Source organism: Falco naumanni, chromosome 4 (assembly GCF_017639655.2).
Source record: "Falco naumanni isolate bFalNau1 chromosome 4, bFalNau1.pat, whole genome shotgun sequence".
In the NCBI taxonomy this organism is placed as follows: Eukaryota; Metazoa; Chordata; class Aves; order Falconiformes; family Falconidae; genus Falco; species Falco naumanni.
Genome location: NC_054057.1, coordinates 10532147 through 10551198, shown reverse-complemented (window position 1 = coordinate 10551198; position 19052 = coordinate 10532147). Strand labels below are relative to the sequence as shown.

General features: G+C 41.2%; 1 protein-coding gene across 2 annotated transcripts in view; it reads right to left on the bottom strand.

Annotated features, from left to right (window-relative positions):
- The window catches only part of SCRN1 (secernin 1), a 37924-nt gene extending 23152 nt beyond the window's left edge, over window positions 1-14772 (bottom strand). Inside the window, exons 1-2 of one of the 2 annotated variants that reach the window (XM_040592435.1) lie at window positions 14615-14772; window positions 4261-4420 (exon numbers count right to left, since the gene is read on the bottom strand). In XM_040592435.1, coding sequence (XP_040448369.1) covers window positions 4261-4419 — 159 coding nt within the window. In that variant the 5' untranslated portion in view covers window position 4420; window positions 14615-14772. Of the gene's footprint in view, window positions 1-4260; window positions 4421-4677; window positions 4870-14614 lie in introns of those variants that run through there. The other variant, XM_040592436.1, reaches the window with a different exon arrangement.
- Between the last annotated feature and the right edge of the window lie 4280 nt (window positions 14773-19052).

Here is a 19052-nt window from a genome sequence, read left to right as displayed (position 1 = left end):
CCTTTCTATTTTTCCCCTTACACTCCTCCATAAGAAGTTGCATGCTATTAAGATAAAAGAGCTTTTACAGCTCTATACTGAAGCACGCAACCACTACTACTGTCAAATAAAAAGCCAAATAGAAGAAAGGGAAACTGATCTAAAAGAAAAAACAAATCCACGTGGAAAATCAGCTAAGAAAAAGTCATCCGCCCAAGACTTCTTCAAGAGAAAGAAAACCACAGCCAGCAGCAGGTTACTAGAGAACAGGAGAAATCTAGTCAGTAAAATCTACCATAAGACAGAGGGACTCATACATTAACATACATACAATATGAATTCTCACTAACACATGAAAAATTCTTAAAATCCAATTCTCAGGAAATAAGAACACACTCACTTTTAGTAGAGGAATTCAAAAAAAGACCCTATTCATGCTTAAGGGAGCAATATTTCACCTGCACACACAAGTTTACTAGACTGACTGCTACAAGAAGGGAGACCGCTGATCAGCATCTGCCACTGCAAAATTACAATGCAAGACAAGACCAAACTTTTGAGAAAGTTGTCACACACACAAAGAACAGACCTTTATGAAAAGCCCGATTGTTCAGGGTCTTGGAAACCTGCTGACATGGACGAAAGGAATTATGTTGATGAGTTAGCACTAGGGTTACTTGTCTGGTAGATTGAGCCACAAAGATCAAGCTTAAAATGACTTGCAGCATTCACTGAATTCCTTTGTTTAACGCCCTGCCACAAACTAGCTGATAGCTATGTCGCAGAGCCTGCCTGATTGCTTTATCACAATGATCTAGCTGAAATGCTGTGCCATTTTTGGTTACATTGTGCATCATCACATTTGCAAACATGAGCAGCACAGCACGTAAAGATACTGAATTCCTGAGGGAGTCTTATGAAACAACCCATGTTGTTAGCATGTCGAAAACCACCTCTTAACAGAAGTTCAGAATGTGAGTAACAGTCATGAAGAAGTAATCAAGATTTGATACACACTGGATTACGTTACTTGCAAAGAATAGAATACAATGAAAAGTAAGTCCATCATCATTGCCCAGTGGAGGTAGAGAGACCAGTGCAAATGTACAACGTGGAATGGAGAAAAAAGCTGTTCATTTTGGGGGGAATGGGGGTAATGCTAGGGCAGATGAGAGAGAAAATTTAGTCAGAGACACAAGGTATTACTGACTTAGAAAAACAGCATGAAATTGGTCAAATCATATGGTTAATTTTCTCAGGCCTGTTTAGTTAGTTTTATAAAATGCAAGGGAAGGAAAGCTGTAGCAAAAAACCCACCCAATGACAACTGAACTGCTGGCAGTGTTAACGGGTTTTAAAGAATAAAGTAGTAATTCTGAATATGCCAAAGGCATCTAGAAGTTTTGACATTCCTCTCTACTCCCCCTATTAGCTAATTAGCTCTGACAACTTAGTAGGTTTGATTAAAATGTGGATATAGCATTGCATGCCTGCTACTTCAATGTGACAAAACTGAATTCAAGCCCTTCCTTAAAGCTTTTCTTAACTTTTAGAGGTACCACTAACAGCACACAAGGAATTAAGGCTTTGCACAAGCTCTGCCTATAGGTAAGTATTCATATGTCTTAAGACAACAGCAGTCAGACACATCCCTACAACAGGAGAAATACCTACATTTCAGCTAATTAGCAAAAACTGAAGACCACCTGTTCTGCTGCCAGAGTTAACATATTTGAAATTGCAATCTTACTCACTAGTGCCTTTAAGTTCATGAAATAGCAAAATCTAGAAGCAAATCTAGCAGCTTAAAACTTGGGACTTTATAGAGATTTTATTGGTTGGGTCAATTTTTCACAATTCCTACAGCAAAGAGGATTGTGATACTTTTTTAAAGACCTCTGAAGTAGCCAGTTTTAAAATACAATTTTTAAAAAAGGGTTATTTCTAAGGAGAATTACCCTACAACACTGGTATTTACTAAACTTGTTTGATTGAACACTCTCTTTCTCTGAAGGTGGAAAAAAAATCTTGAACCATAAAAAACCCCTAACAAATCTGTGCTTAGGTCTGTTCAAAGGACAGCAGTTAACGGACTGTGCAAAGCTACCAGACAGCCTTTAGACCCAAGAAAACAAAATCAGTACCTCGCTTTAACCAGCTTACTCTACTCAAAATACCCATAAGTCAAAAAAAAAAAAAAAAAGACATTAATAATACTTAGTGCTGCATGTGATGAAGACGCAGTGATAAGCGATTAATTGCACTACTCCCAGAGCAACTGAAGATGCTTTTATTCTGGGAGGAAAAGGGAAAAATTTCAGTGAACACCTGGAGTCTGCATGTTTCTGTACACCACTACCTCAAAACCTCAGACCAGCTAATGAATAATTAAGCAGTGGCATAGACTAGCAGAGGCCAAAGTATCCATCTAATCAGGGCTTAAGCCCATACTTAAAAAAAAAAAAAAGTTTTAGCCATGTTAGCTCATTCTTGCCCCCTGTCTAAAAGCACATCTTCACCACGTTGCAAAAAACTTTACTTTCGTTAAAATAAAAAAAATAACCAGCATTTAAGGGGAAGGCTTGCAGATAACTGGTTAGCAGAATAAAACTACAAACTGCAGCGTGCCAGGCAAAGTCCTCCCTGCTTCCAACCGGACTGGCAAAAGACTCCAGTTTATGACTTAAATCTACAAAAAGCATTAAACAGGTTGATCATGCAGTGGGTGAGGTATTGCAAAGAGACCAAAAGAACCAAGAACTCTAACATGAAGTTAGTCCTCACGATGATACAAACATTCCAGAGCAGCTTTTTGGAAGTTCTTCCACAGAAACAGAACTTTTTTTTGTTATTATTTCCAGTTCTATGCAGAGCAGCTTTCCAAAAACTGCTCTTAAGTTTTCTTCTTGTCTTATTGTCACACTTGTGTTCTGTATACTAACTAGCACAGGTCTACAAGGTGCTACCAACACAGCACTGCAATTAACAGCAGTTAGTGCTTTTGGACAGGTGGAGGGGATTTCTTTATATCCAAGATTAAATTGTTTAATAACGTACAAGGTGTATGAGATGTTGATAGCCACAGGAATAAAGATAACATTAGCCATTAGAAAGAACAGCACCAAATTCTCTGAAATCTGGAAGTTGCCTCACTTGAAAGACAGAATTAAAACTAGCACTGGCCTGAGGATCTCTTCTGGGGCAGTAACAATTTACCCATATAGGACCTGTAGGGATGAGACACACCAGCCTGGTGCAGAACACCTAGTGTCCTCAGCTCTCTGCACAGGGACAGGAGGAAGCTGAATGCAGGGAACACCACAGCTCCTGCTTTCCCAGTTGCCAGCCAGGGCAAGAACCTATGGACTTTAAAAGCCCCTGACAGTGCAGATCAGGCTCTGTGTCCTCTGCTAAAATGGCTATCTACCCACATCAATCCTTGTCTTTCTTTCTGCTGCCTGTCTCTTTATTCCACTTTCACTGCACACTTTCCCCTCCTCTTGTCTTCTTGTTGCATCTGCCCCTTTGCTTCACCCTTCTACATCTGCTTATCCTTAATTTCTCCTGTCATTAAAGTGATGCTGCAGTAACATACTATAATTAAAGTAACTTTCAACAGGGTCCCTTTCAACCTACATGCATGGCATTGGTGTCCAGCTTTAGGACTCCACATTCAGTTTGGATTAGAGAGAAGCCACAGCACTGAGAACTGACCACGATGCAGGTGCCTCAGCTGCAGAACATGTCATCAAAGCCAACTGTATGTACAATAGTTACGTTTGGCTTACAAAGGTTACCCTCTTGTCTTCCTTCTCTCACATTCCCTTATTAGACCACAAGTTCTGAGGCAGAGATTTCTGGCTCCCTGTTTTGCAACATGCCTAGCACAGTCGGGCCCCATTACAACTGTCAAACAACAACGATGAATGAGAACAATTCATATGGCAAGTGACAAACTTTGAAAATTTCCTTGTAGTTCAGGTTAGCCAGGAAACTTTTCCCTTAGAAGGAAAAAGCAAGAAATTGGCTACTCTATGCAGGCACCTGAGTTGTGAACACTTCAGCCTGCTGGAGAAAGGACAGATCATGCATTTTTCCTCAATTAAATCAGAAAGTTACATTCTGAGTTTCCCTTCCAGGGCTTTAAAAAATCCTGTCTACTCAAGAGAGCTATGAGTGAAGAGAACAAGGACTCCACAACCCAACAAGAAAACAAAATAGCATTCATTTCTTCCAATAATAGTTCTCTCTCACAGTTTGAACGTAACAATTCACCCTTACCTCAACTTTGCTTCCCGGATCATGAGCTGCAGCAGCAAAGTAGACCACCTCCTGTACTTCATCCCTAGGCCGTGCAGAGTTCTTTCCAAATACCACCAACCCATCTTTAGAACATGGGGGAAAGGCTACAAAGCAGTAACTTGGGGGAGCTGCAGCCATCCTGGAAAGGAAAGGGATAGTAAACAAACAAAACTAGTGTTTGCTGAATTCCTAATTGCATGCATTAGAGAATCATTCAGTCTACCATTACTTGTAACTAAGAGACAATGCATTCCCTCTATCTGTCAATTGACTGTCCAATGATAATGGAAGAACGTTATCTAGATTTAATAAAAAAATTACAGTCATTTTCAGACATTTTTCACCCAAGCCTTGTGAATGCATAAAGAGGAGGAAAAAAAGGCAAGATAACTGTACCTTAACGAGTCTACTTAGTGCCCACAGAAAGAAGATACTCTGCACTGGAGCTGTTTGGGAACATATGACCTAGACGTATTCTGCTGACTCAGGCAAGTGCAGAGACACAGAATAATTTTAAATAATTTACTCTCTCTGCTCCTATGCAGTTTAATCTTTTAAAAAAGGAAAGAGAAAACACGTTTGAGGGATTCCGAAGGGAGGACAATGGTGTAACTGGAAACAGAACAAAGATACAGCACAATTATATCAAAAACTGTCTATTAATTTATCTACCCAGATCAGAGACAAGAGACTGAAGCACTAACTGCATTCCATTTTCTCTGCGGTTGGTCTGTATTGCTGGTCTTACCTAAAGTGAACTGACTGCAGTTTATATGTTTATGCAGGCTAATGCGAATATTCTTTAAAATGCTTATAGGATAGCACAAACAGTTTAAGGTTTTAAGTGTTTGCCATGACTATATATTAATAAAAAATGTAAACTGTTTCAGGACTATGACACTGCTGTAGCTGGTATTGTGTACAATGCCATATCTGACATTTTTTCCACCATTCAGGGAAACTTCTGGCACCTATGCCTACAAAAGAGAAAGGTGAGTATTTATTGCTTGTTAAAATAGCACTCAACACAGACGTCTAAAGTTTCTTTGTAGATTTTATCATTGCACAAGAAATTCCAGCCCCAAAATGAACATGTTCCTCTCCTCCCTCCACAATACCCTGAACAAGTGAAAATATCTGCACACATGTGGATTCCTTAGAAACAACCAACACAATTAAAAGTTTCCCCCTCAAAGCTGCTAATTTATTTGAAGGAGAACACTGGGGGTGGGGCAAATGTGCAAAGCTGGCTTTGATCATTAACGTGGACATCTTTCAGACCATTCAAATTTGACTTTATTTTTTCAAAGCAGTCCCCATTTGAGCACGCACTTTTCAAGACTAGCAGGCTTCCAATATTTAATGGAAGAATGCCTTTTGGATAAAGGTTATAATCCACAAAGTGGTAATTGTTTGCAAAAAACACACTTAATGGGTTTGCCTACAGACTATGAACAGGTCATGCGGACACTTAACTTTGCAAAAAAATTTCAAGAGGAGGGGGGTGTGTGTGTGTGTATGTGTTAACAACACAATGTGGGGTGATGAATTGTCTAGGGAACTCACACAACCTTTTAATTTAGAGAAGATTATATACAAGAATAATCATCCAATCGAATTGAAAATGCATTAGGCAGTAAATGCTTTTTTACAAACAGATTTTTGACCAGTGGGAAAGGTCAAGCTACCATAAGGTGGAATTACTTCAGCTGACAAAATACATCAGGCAGATACCTACCTACACACTTGCATATTGTGTCACTAAGTCTCAGTACATTATTGGTTCTAGACGAATGTCTCTCAGACAGACATGAAGACAAAGACCCATTTTTACTGCCACCCTCATCACTTGCAAGTCATCACAGCATTTGTGACTAAACTGAAATGCAACATGTAGAGCATTTCCCAAGCTTCATCGTTAATGAAACCATTTAGTGTTTTGCTCTGAATCATTCCAGGTATGTATATTTATTTTGCTGTGTTGGTGATGTCAACATAACTGCTTTCCAGCACCCTAAGTGTTCACATCTGCATTCGGGTATGTTGTCATCTAGTGCTCTAAATCTGTCTTCTGATGTCTTGCCAGACCAGCCAAAGTCTTTAATAATTTGCAGTCTTACTGTGGAACTCAGTATTCAAAAGTATTTCCTTTACTCTAAACACAAAATAAGTGGACTTATTTGAAATACATAAGGCAGCTGAAAGACATTAGATATCCAATAACCTAGAAAGAACGGTTAGTGACAGATAGTACTATTTTTTATTACATTAAGTTCTTCAACTTACACACCAAACACATTGCCAGGTAGGCTTAAAAAGATGGGAAGGAATGCTTCAGCACTGTGTTACTGAACAAACTGAAGGTACACAAGGCAGACTATTACATAGCTACAGACACTAAGTGGGCAGGGTAAAAAATTAAAAACCTGTAAGTATCTAATGTTCTACAGACTCCTGAAGTCCCCCTTGGAATAAAGCAGGCTCAATAGTATTTGTGAGCATTTTGATATTTTTTTTTCCACCCTTAAATATACCAACAGTTACTGAACCAAAAACAAATTGCCATTTTGGTACTACTTTTTACGTATGAAATACAGTTCACTTCAGCACACAGCGTATTTCATATAGGGGGGTATATAACTGTTAAACACTGCAAGCCAAATGTTACAACCTTATACTGAAAACATGATTGTCAAAAGTGTGGGCACTGGGATCTTAAATCATGTTTCTTGAGAAGGAAGCTAACTAGCTAGCAGTCTACTACAGTTTAAATCTACTCAGTTTGCTAGGTAGCAGTTTCTCGTAGAACCTTGTTCCTTTCATTTTAAATATGACAATGATGGCCGTTTCTCAGCTACACCCACAACCTGTGGTTGTTCAGAACACTACTGAACTTCATCTTCCTCCATCAGGTAACTAAAGCAGACCAGCTACCCATCTAAGCAGGACATTTCTACCGGCCTACTTCATTATGTTTTTTTCTTAGTTCAACTTCAGGCTGTCCTCATTCTCATTTTCATGCATTTTCCACCTCTTTGCCCTCTCACAGGGTAACATCCTGACTCAATACCAAGCAAGCATCTTCATCTACAGGTGGAACTGAACACTCTTCCTTCACAGTACTGATACACCAAGTTAACTTACAAAATCACCTACTGTTAATCCCTACTCTTTTTTCACAGATTATTTGCTCCTCCAATGAAAGGCAATCCTAAAAACCTCAAAGAATACCTTTTTGCCCATTTGCACAGTTCTTCACCAGAAAGCATGTTAGCATACAGGCCTGATTTTCTCTACAGATCATACCTCAGACCTACATTTCAGTGCAGAGACAAACCTACACTGTACGTCACTAGGCCCCAGATCTGACTGCAGACCATTACAATCATGGATGGGGCAGTGCAAGTTCAGAGAAACAGGGGCCATACAGTCTATTACAGGCTATATCCAAAACCATTCTGCATAAGAAAGCACTAGAAACAGACAGAGCGCTGTACATTATGCTGTACTACTACATAGTAACTGCTTAAGTTTCAGGTAATTAACAGGCATCGCACTTGGTTGACCTATAATCACAGCAGGCACAAAGGTTGGAAAACCAGTTCTGAGTAACAGCCGCGAGGTAACACACTCCACTTGCTGTGTTTTTATTTGACAAAAACACACTACAGGAAGAATGCAATATTTTGGTCATATTTCTTCCACTCTCCTGGTCACTATGGCACTATAGCTTAATTTGTGTCCTGACACCATAAAGAAGTTTTGTGTAACAAGTTCCTTTATTAAGATCTTTTCTCATAGTGGTAACTCTCATTTAGAGATTGTCAAGCCAAATTAATTCTGTGAATAAATCACCATTGCTGTCGATGCTCATAAGCACTCTGATGCAGCAAGGAGTAACATCACTGGTCAATGTCTGGCTCTGAATGTCATGATGTGAAACAACAGGTACAACAATTATCAGGGCCTTATAAACATGTTTGGACATCACTATTCTCCTAAAATACAGTAAACATGGAAGTCTTACTGACAGCACCACCTCAAGAAAACTAACTCTTAAGTCCTGATAGACATAAAATACTAAATTCAGTTGAAAATATCAAGATCTGCAACATTTCACTCTGGAGTATTTTCCATTTCACAGTATGAGGATCTTACGAATGCCAACATGTATCAAGAAGGGTCCCAAATCCTAATTAGAACAACTTGCACTATTACTGTCCAAATGTGTCCACAATCAGACTTTCAGAGTGGTCAGAAAAGAATAAAATTGTTATTCTTTAAGTCTGTACATAAAGGTTGTGACATAATCTAACAAAAGCCTCCTTTAGATGTCATTTTTCAGTTATATAAAAAAAGGAACAGACAAATATTGCTGTTACAGCAAAAGAAATGGAAAAAAGATTGCAGTATGCCATCCTCCCCTCATGATCACATGACTGTCAGAGACTGAAGCCATGCTCCTAAGAGAATAAGGGGGTGGGGGGTGTCCAGAATAACACTGCGTACTGTTTCTCTGAAAGCTGCAACTTGGTACTAAAATTATCTTTTACAAAGTTCCAGAATTTGACTGCTACAATGAAATTACTTCTCAGAAAAATAACTTTATCTTCCCATATCAAAGAGATATCAACCCTTTTGAAGCCAACCAATTTTCCTTGCTCACCAAAATATCCTGAGGACATTAAGCACAAAGTAATTACTAGTTTTACAAAGTCAAATTACGTGAAAACTGGCTTGCCAACAGTAGCTTCCATACCTGCTACACGTTATTTATTAAAAAAGTTACCAAAAATAAAAACTCAATATCAGGTTTTGAAGGTTTTCTAGTAAGTTATTGTTCAAGCAATTCCAAAGTTTCTTTCTAAAACAGTAAAACTGCTTTTGCCAACAGCAAGTTCTTTTCCCACTCACTAGGAAGCAGTGGGCAACAGAAAGGATTACTGTGAGAAAAGCGTAAAAAAAAAAAAAAAAGGTCTTGAAATTTAACTCATGCTTATTGAACTGAACTAATATTTGCTCTTCACACACTTTTTTAACTGCTGCTAACTTAATGCCCCACAACTTTTTCTCAAGAAAAGCTAAAGATGTCCTCAAAGTCACATATAAAAACCCCTTGGTTTTACACAAGTTAGATTAGCTGGGGTTTCTGAACTGTTAATTATGTTTTATTGTTGATGTTAATTAAGATTTACACCAAATGAAAAAATTCTGAACTAGCTATTCCTACGTGTAGAGCTACACCTTTCCTGCTAAAGGCAGCACCATTTAGGACATGTTAATCGATGCACACGTACAAACAGTTCTGCCTTTAATAAGCTATGCAAAATTTTTGTCTCCTACACCAATATAGTCTCTTGCCTAAAAATCACCATCATGTAGACTAATACCAGACACGTAAAAGATATTACATGAGAAGTCACCTAACACTACTACAGCTCCTCTCCACAAGAAAACAAAACAATGCTCAAGCAGCTATTAAGGAAGAAAAGTTCAATGAGACCAAGCAGTCAGCACTGACAACAGACAAGCACTCACCTCATGTTACTACAAGTAGAATTTAACTGTAAAATTTGCCTTGTATTGGTATGATTTGACTCACAAGCTGGCAAAACTTCAGCTTGATCAAGCCAAATCTTTACCTAACAGCATAACTGCTGCATTCATTATTCAGCATAGCTAGGTTAACAAGTCTTCAGCATGGATGGAAACACGAACACGCTTTGCTTTCACTCAGCTTAGTGAGGCTGCATAGCTACGTCACACAAACTCGTCTTTCTAACATTTTCTACATTTGTCTTCAAGCTTTGTTGGCTTAACTGTAGAGCTTTCTGAAGCACAGACATAACCCAAAGCATTGTACAGGGTGAGGTCTAAATGTCTCCTAACCCTGTTTTTCAAGCACACCTGTGACGGTCCTAAATAACCTGCTGTTAATGCTGGTGATAATCAACATCATGTTTTCAAGCCAGTGTGGATGTCCACAAAAAACAAGGCTGGGAGGGTTAACACTGGAGTTTCATCTCAGACCTCCACAGCAATTTGGTCAGAACGCCAGTTTTAACTGACCACAAAGCCTAATTTTTCCACCCACACTTCTACAGTTTCTTCAAATTAAAGCTGTTCTGGAACAGGTGCCATAGGTACCAGAAATACAGAGGCTGCTAAATGCCTTGCTGTTAAGTTCTGAGTGTATTCTGGTGATGACAGCATTTCCTTTATCGTTTATGTTGCATAAGAGATTTGAGCTGATTTTAAAGTCCAGAGAATGCATTAAACCTTTTACAAAGACATACAATTTGTTTCTGTGTATTAAACAATGATTCTTCCTCACTCTATTTTGAGCTTTTATAAAACAGAAACCCAGCTGTGCTAATACTTCTGAACTATTTCAGTAATGTTTTAAGATTTCAGTATATCTGTTTTCATTGCTACCAGAAAGGGTAAATGGCCTAACCTGCAAGAAACATTTACAATGAAAAAGTGAGAGGCAGCAATCTGAACAAGAGTCCTCAGATCTGGATCAAAGCTGCCTCATTAGGAAGGGAAGAATATACCTAATAGGCCACACCGTGTTTATTTTTTTCTCAACTCTTCCATATTTTTAACAGGGTGGCAGAAGAAAGGTCAGTTACAACCGTGAAAACTTTGTTCAGGGTTCAGTTGTTGGTTTTGAACCTCTATTTTAACTTTCAAATTAAGATGTTTCCTGTGCCTGAGACAAGCTTGTATTTCCATTTACGAATAAAGCCTAGTGTCTCATGCAGAGACATGTGATCTCTGCATCCTGCAGAAAAGCAATGTTTCCAAAAACAGAAGTGAAAAGCAAAATTCATTCAGCTGCAGAACAAAGACAGCAAACTAAAAGGCACAATAATAATATTGTTCCCATCTTAGGAAACACTGAAAGGTTATTTTTTTAATTGACAATTTGGACAGTTTTAATGCATGACTTACCAGGAGAGAGGAAGGTTGCATTTATTAAGAAATTAGAAAGCAGAGACTGTTCCTGAATATAAAGCACAAAACCATGCCAAATCTCCATGTCCCTATGGTTTGGACATTTCATTACTAGACCATAGTCGAACTGTTTGACTCTTTTCTTACCAGCAAGAGATGATGATACCAGTTTACCAACTGAAGGTGCCATGCTCAACTTTGCCTCTGTCCCTCTAAGCTGTGTCTGAAAAGGTATCTAAGAGAAGTTATCAGCAGCTGAAACTTAGTAAGTCATTCTCAACTATTCTCATGGTGGCTTTTTGGTTTTGTTTTTTTTACATTAACTTCATACCGAAAATTTTACAGTAACTTGCTCAAAATAAGCCACATCTCAAAACTTCTAGTCAGCGATTTGGGACAGCCCTTTTCTCCACTAAGTTTACTTTTATTTTTTAATTACAAGTAGCAGCAATTCTTTACACAGGCATAAAACCAAGTTGCACTTCAAAGCTTCCCTAAGCAGTACACCCCCTTCAGTCTCATTTAACTGAACAAACGCATAACAAGCCTGGAAGGAATTGAAAATATTTCCTTTGCTGTATGTGGGAAAATTTGGAATATTGCTAGCAATAACTGCCAGATTTCTTAAGATTGTCTAATAAATTAGATACTGGGTATCAAATGAGCATGGTAACACTCTTCAGAATTCAAAGTCCTAACAAATGGTAAGATTTCACCTGTTACAAAAGTTTACAGTCCCTTGAGCAACCAGTTCCATTTCAATTGTCTAACACACTCTCATCCAACCTTTCAAAGTAGGCACCTGCCAAAGGAAGACAGGATTTTTTGCCTCAAGTAATGTGAATTATGTTAATGAAAACGTAGTTCTATTTAAAAATAAATCAGGGTCAGACATCCAGAAGACAACAGATTTCAGTCTCATTTCCATCACAGGCTGTGCATACAAGGAAAATTCATTACTTATACAGACTTTTCACTGAGTGGATGTCAATGCACTTAATTAAGTCTCCAAAGCAGTCACAGAACTCTATTCTTTTTGTAGCTGCTAGTCCAGCCTGCAGTCTAAGGTCATATTTGTAACAATATCCATTTTGTAGAGAAGCACCTGTTTTCCTGCTTTTGTCACTAGGGCACAGACCCTTGTTAGGAGATGCTGGCATCTAAAACATCTCTGTACAACACACAACTTCATAATGAGAAGTCGCTAACTGCTGCATAATACTCAGCCACACAGCTTATCCTCTTTGTAAAGAGCCAGCAGAATCCAGTTTTGCCATTCAGTTAGGTCTTCATCACTGCACGGGAGAGATGGTCCACCTCTACACACAACTGGCTAATACACACTGACTGGCAGTCATTTCAAATTAACAACATCATTATGTTAACAAGGGGTAAAATAACAAGCACCAAAGTACCTTGCTGGACGTCTCAGTTTAGTTTAAAATACAACCTAAACCACCAGCAAGCACTGCAATACTAGCAATAGAGTTTGAAAATGTTAGGATGTATTGCAACACACTGTGGCAGAAACCAGCCACTTGGGCACCTTACAGACAGGCAAGTATAAACAGCAATCCCGTGCAATTTCTCATTCCACTGAATTTAAGGGAAGAGAAGGCCAACACACTAGAGGGATGATGTCCAGCTTCATAACTCTCCAACTCCATAACAGACAAAGAAATCCTTACTGGAAGCTTCTAGCATACACTTTCCCCTCGTGGAAGCTGCATAAAGCATCCACAGTTGATGACTTCTGGAGAGGGTGGAGAGCCAAATTCAATACCCTTTACCAAAAATACCAAACTTAAGAATAAATAACCAGAGCTTAAGCCATGCCCCATTCTACCAGGAAAAGTTACAAACATCTTCCAAAAAAGGAAGTTACCATAAATAACTCAAACTCTTAAGCATCAGAAATACTTTTCTAGGGAGGACTATCAATAAAGGATTTACATCCACCACATCTGCCTCAGCGTAACACCTTTCTTTTCAGACTGTCTATGTAAGCTCTGGGATGTAAACTGCTTGTAAAAGTTCACAGCACTATGAATAGCTTACGTTAACTTTAGTCTTGATTCATCTCAAATCAGTGGAAGTCCTGTGTTCACAGAAATCCACTTCCTAATTGTATACAATTGAGGGTTTGAGAGTTCTTTTTTCTTTGGCTTAAGGTTTTGGGGTGCATGATTAGGGATGCTTAAATCCCTAATTCTAAACCAGCTTTTAGACCAATAGTTGATACTGTAACAGTCTATAACCAAATGAGTCAGTCACTTCACTTCCCACAAGTTCATGAATTTATTATCTTCTAAACTTCTGAGTAAATTTGGCACACTCAGATAATCTGCATCACAGAATTTACCAAGCGTACTGCAGCACAACCACTTCTCTGAGATTATTAAAGTTTCATGTCTTACAGGTATGGGCGGCTTTACCCAGTTCTGAGAATATTTTTCATAAGAATAGATTTATACATAGGCACACTCGCAGGATCAGGGCCCTAACAAAGCTGTCTTCTGTTTGAGATGCTGGTGTAATATGATTTTTTTTCCCCTCTAATTACCAGTACTGGAGAAAATGTTTTGTGCTGTGGTTTGTTTGTGTTTTGTTTTTTTTTTAAACACAGGTTAACCATAGCCTTTAGTATTACTAGCACAAACAGAGATCTCAGATTCGTAGACTCTTGCAGGAAGGTATGTCTGCCCATCAGCCCGCTCAAGTGAACAAAACCATTGCATACCTACCTGAGTGTAACAGTATGCTTAGAAATGCACAGGAAGGCATCTAGATTTCAAGGTGACTATATGAAAAGGCACCTTCAAAAAAATCTTTAAAGAGCAAAAGGCAAAGGCAGCAGCTAGTAGGGAGGGCAGCCAGGGAAGACAGAGACCGGAGACCCCTGCTTCAAGCTGGATGGCAAGGGACAGCCGGGGACGGCGTTTGCCGATGCCAGCCCCCAACACGAAGCCGGCCCCCCGCCGCGGTCCCCAGCCGCCCCGCCGCGGCCCAGCCCCGCCACCCCGCGGGCCGGGTGAGGCCTCGGGGCAGCCATGTTACGCGGTGCCCGCAGCCCCCGCCCAGGGCGGCGCGGTGCCTCCCGCCGGAGCAGGTGCGCGGAGGCGCCAGGGGACATCGCCCGCACCGACTCCGGGAAACCGCCTCTGCGCCATCGTCCCCCGCCATCCCCGGCGGCGCCCTCCCTGCCGCCGCCCGGCGCTGACGGGGCGAACGCGCCGGCCAGGCTGCCGCCCGCAGACCCCGCACCCCCCCCCCCGCCGCGCGGTGAGACACCGGCCCAGCCCCACCGCTCAGAGAAGGACGGGGAGACGCCGCCCTGCCCTGCCCCGCGGCGTTACCGGCACCGTTACCGTACCTCAGCGCGCCTCGCCCTCCGCTACGCTCCGCTCCCCTCAGCCTGGCGGCGGCCCCTGCCGGTGGGAGCAGCGCGGCGCGCGGCCCCCTCCCCCCTGCGCGCGCAGCCGCCGCCGAACCGCTCCGCGCGGCGAGTCCCGGCCCGTGCGGCGGCGCGCGGCTGTGCTGCGGCCCGTGCGCGCCTGGGTCAGCGCCCCGCGCCGGCGGCGTCTGAGGGGGGGCGGGGGTGCCCCGCCGGCACCGCCCGTTCTGGCGTTTCCCCGCGGAGCCGGCCCGCTGCCCTGGTGACATCAGCCCTTCCCTTCCTGGGGTCTTCCGACGCCCCCGTGAGAGAGGGCGCGGAGCCGGGCTGCTGGCGGGCGCCTGCGACCCTCAGGGCGAGGAGCGATGGCCGCCGGTGCCTGGGTGGGTGCTCCCTCAAACACCGTGCCAAGGCGGTGGCCGTGAAGCGTGAGGACAGGCAAAGCGCCAAAAAGAGGCATCCATGTTCCACACGCGTAAGGGGAGAGTGGCACGTAGAGGGAGAGCGGCACACGCGTCGTCCCTCAGCCCATCTCAGGACCAAGAAGTGGCACAGACACTCGCTTCACGTTAGGCGGTGGAAGAGAAGGAGCCCATTTACTCAGCGTTAGTCATGCAGCGGGATGGGCGACATGCGTACCTCTTGTCACACATGGGGCGAGCCTAGGAAGTAAAGATAGGTGATGTAAAGCCTGGCTGCTCCCTCACGAACCAGTCAAACTGCCGGGTAAGAAGTCCACCAAACTTTTTGCAAAGCTGAAGGGATGACCTCACGGTCACGGTGGGCTCCTGCCCCTCCGGCAGCTGAACCCCTGGGGACCTCTCAGCTGTGCTGAGCACCAGCACTCGCGAGGCCCTGAGGCGGCCCGGCCCTGCGAGGCCCCACGCAGGGCCATGTGCCGCAGCACGTGGGGCAGGGGCCTGCGCCGTTTGCCAAACCACCCAAACGGGGCTGGCCCACCTGCTCCATCCTCTGCCCGCAAGGTGGGCCTCCATGCAGAGGTGAAAATAGTTTCACGGCTAGGTGTAATCATGCACGTCCCCAGCTACCCAGGTAAACTGCACTGGTTTAGGAAAACAAACGTGGTTTGCTGTTACAAGGCAGCACCTTTACATTTCTATCTCTCTTCAAGGAAAGGAGCCTTGCTGCACACTACACCAATGCCTATTTCAGACCAGGCACTTAGTACGGAGAAAAGATTGCCAAATACGTTTGATGGAAAGATGGGAAGGTTAAAAGGAAGCTGGGGAGGATGTCAGAAAGGCAAGGGTGAGCCAGTAGGTGGAACAAAGAGCATTAGAAACTAGAGTGTTTCAGCGTAAGAGCAGGAACAAGTAAGGATGTTAGGTTAGTGCAGCAGCATGGAACTTGGGGAAGGCACAGAAAATACAGAAATCTATGAAAGAACTTTGTACCTATGTCCAAGAGATTTATTCTCAGCTGTTGCCTCATTTCACAGGTTTTAATGCTTTTTGCCAGCAGAACTAATTACCTGAAAGTACCCTGTCAGCATGTCCTCCATAGTGCTACACAACTTGGTGGTCAGAGTTGGGTTCCTCCGGATATTTGCTTTTCTTCCTATCTCTGTTCAGGAGCCTAACTCACTAACACGGGCCAAGTCAGCCTGACGAGTTTGCAGAACCAATTGCCCCAAAAAGCACAGGACTGATAGTCACTCCAAATCTCAGTTAGTACTAGGCATCGTGCTCTTCTACAAGGTAGGAATCTACACTATTTTTAATTCTATATTAATTTAAATTGTTTTATTATATATATAATCTAATAATTAAATATCATGCTGTAGATATTTAGTATTATTTTATAATTACTATATAATATAGTAATTTTAATATTACTGTATTATATAACTATATTATATTATAAAAACTAAATAATAATAGTATAATTACTGATATTAGTATATCAGTAGATCTAGTTTAGTAATCTGGCAAAGGAAAAACAAAAAGCCAGACAGAATGTGCTTATAGGACTCTATACAAGAAGAAAATTTAGAAGGAAAAATCCTGGAACCAGATGCAGCAAAAAGAATTTCCTCACATGACCACAAGCAGCAGAAGTATCCATAGGTCTGTGTGTGTTCAGAAATTATGGATAAGCTTTGGACACTGTTGCTGTCGGTCTTAACTGCAGACCAGAAGCTACAACTTCATTATATAACCAAAAGAGGAAATAATTTGCTGTTCCCAGTCTAAAGCTCAGTGAACGTGAACTATCATGGCATCTGCACCTTTTGGGGGGTGTATCAGTAACCTGAATAGGGACTAATTTAGAAGTCATTACTTAGGCTTAATGGTTTTGATTAAAAAGCATGGCTGATGATTAACAACATGTAGCTTAAAGTACATAATGGAAGATCTTAGGGCAAGACATTTGTTTTCCTGTGCTATCAGTTTGCTATCATCAGAATTACAGTTCAACATGGCTTACAATAGAAAAAATGCTGAATATCTCCTACTTAAAATATCTACCTGAAAGGTGATTTGAATCACTGAGAAGCTGAAAAATCTATACAAATTTAATTGTAACAACTTCAGTTGAACACAGCAACCCAAATTCCTTGCTTTGGAGTTACATCAAGGATGAACTGCGTCATAGGCAGCTTGCTTCTTAGAATCAGAAACATAGCCGATGAAAAGAGCAGGTGCAATTTAAAAGCCGGTTTAAATTATATCCTATAACACACCACTTACATTACCCATATTATGCTCACTTAGATGACTAAGTCTATTCTCTAATTACACTGGAGATGATTATGGCTGAGTATAATCTACCTAAGAATTATTAGGCTGTCTATGGAATGATTACATACCGGCAACAGAAATCTTTGATGCTTCCTTTCTGTGTAAGCTGTCACGAACAGTGTAAAGCAGCAAAGATGAGTGGTTAAAGCATGGTCCTGGGAATCAAAAGAGCCTGGGGTGTACGTTGTTCTGCCATAAGCTTGCTGCTTGGCTTTGGATAAATCTTGTAACCTCACGGCAATTAAATTTCCTCATATGTGAAATGGGGGAAGCATTTATTCGCAGCTGCATCTTTGAATCTTTGAATTGAGACCGCTGTGTAAACAGAAAATACAAAATCGTTATAATTAGGACAAAGCCACAACACATATCTATTAATTATTTGCTCTGTCTTTAATAACATAACAGCAGAACTTATGGATATTAAAAAAAGGGTTTTTTTTCTCCAGTAAAAGATGAGTTTCCAATGGGGTAAAATATCAAAGAAGGAGAGCAGGAAGGACACATCTTTAAAAAAGAGAATTTCAAAGAACATTTGTTGTTCCATGTTTTATCTGTGAAAGGAAGAGACCAAAAGGCAAACACAGCAATATATAGCTTAAGTTACAGTTTATTTTTGTTCTTCTTTAAACATCTCCTTAGTTGGAGATCAAAGCCTATTCATCAGAACTAGTACCCAAAAATCCCCAAGACACTGCAGTACTTAATCTTTGATTCATCGTTTCCAAAATACTTTCCTCCGCAAGTTCAGAACAGTGGCCACGCAAACATACAACCAATGGAAGTAGTCTTCTCAGAAGACAGTGTCTAGGAGAGAAGCTGGCTTAATGCAGAAGGTAAAAAAGACCATCTAAGTGTTGAAATGACATTAAAAAAAATATACTACGATAGATTTTGGTGAAACTGTAGTGCAGCCAATAAACCCTGTTATTGGTATTCATTTTTGTTATTTCAAACCACTGTCTCACTTAGTCTTGTCTCTGGTGAAGTACATTTGGAGTACCTAAAAATCAGATGAACTGGGGTCGTACAGAGCAAATGTACCTGGTTGCTGCTAAGTCAGAATTCTAAGCCTGTACTCATAAAGGCATCCCACTAAATTTAAGTGCTCTTACTAGTAAGTTGTAGGAACAAAAATAAAAACCCTTCTTATGTACAGAAGAGTTAGTAAAACAGAAAAACCTGCGAGACCCAAGATAATAGTTACACCATAGGCCAGTAAATTCAACTGATGTCGCAGAACAAATCTGGAGAGCAAAAAGTATCAATGGTACTTGGTTCTTTTGGGGTTTTTATATAGGAAGGAGACTGGAGCAGAGACTTGAGAGTACTTCTCCCACACTAAAGGTGGCTTCACCCACAGGAAAGAAAGAGGGTGGCAGGTGCAATACTCTGATATGAAGTAAGGATGTCATCTGCTGAGCTCAGTGAATGTTTAAGAAAAAAAGAAGAAATCCTGGCTGCAGCCCCTTTATCCAATTACACCATTAATCTATGGAAATCTGCAGCTGTACATAAGATTGTAAATTGTATGCACAATATCAGGCTTAGATGCCGAGCTCTTACTCCACAGAAGGTGATTAATTTCTCCACTGCACAAGTGACATAACAGAACACAACTTAGCCTGTGTCACAGGGATAGAGGACAGCATGCT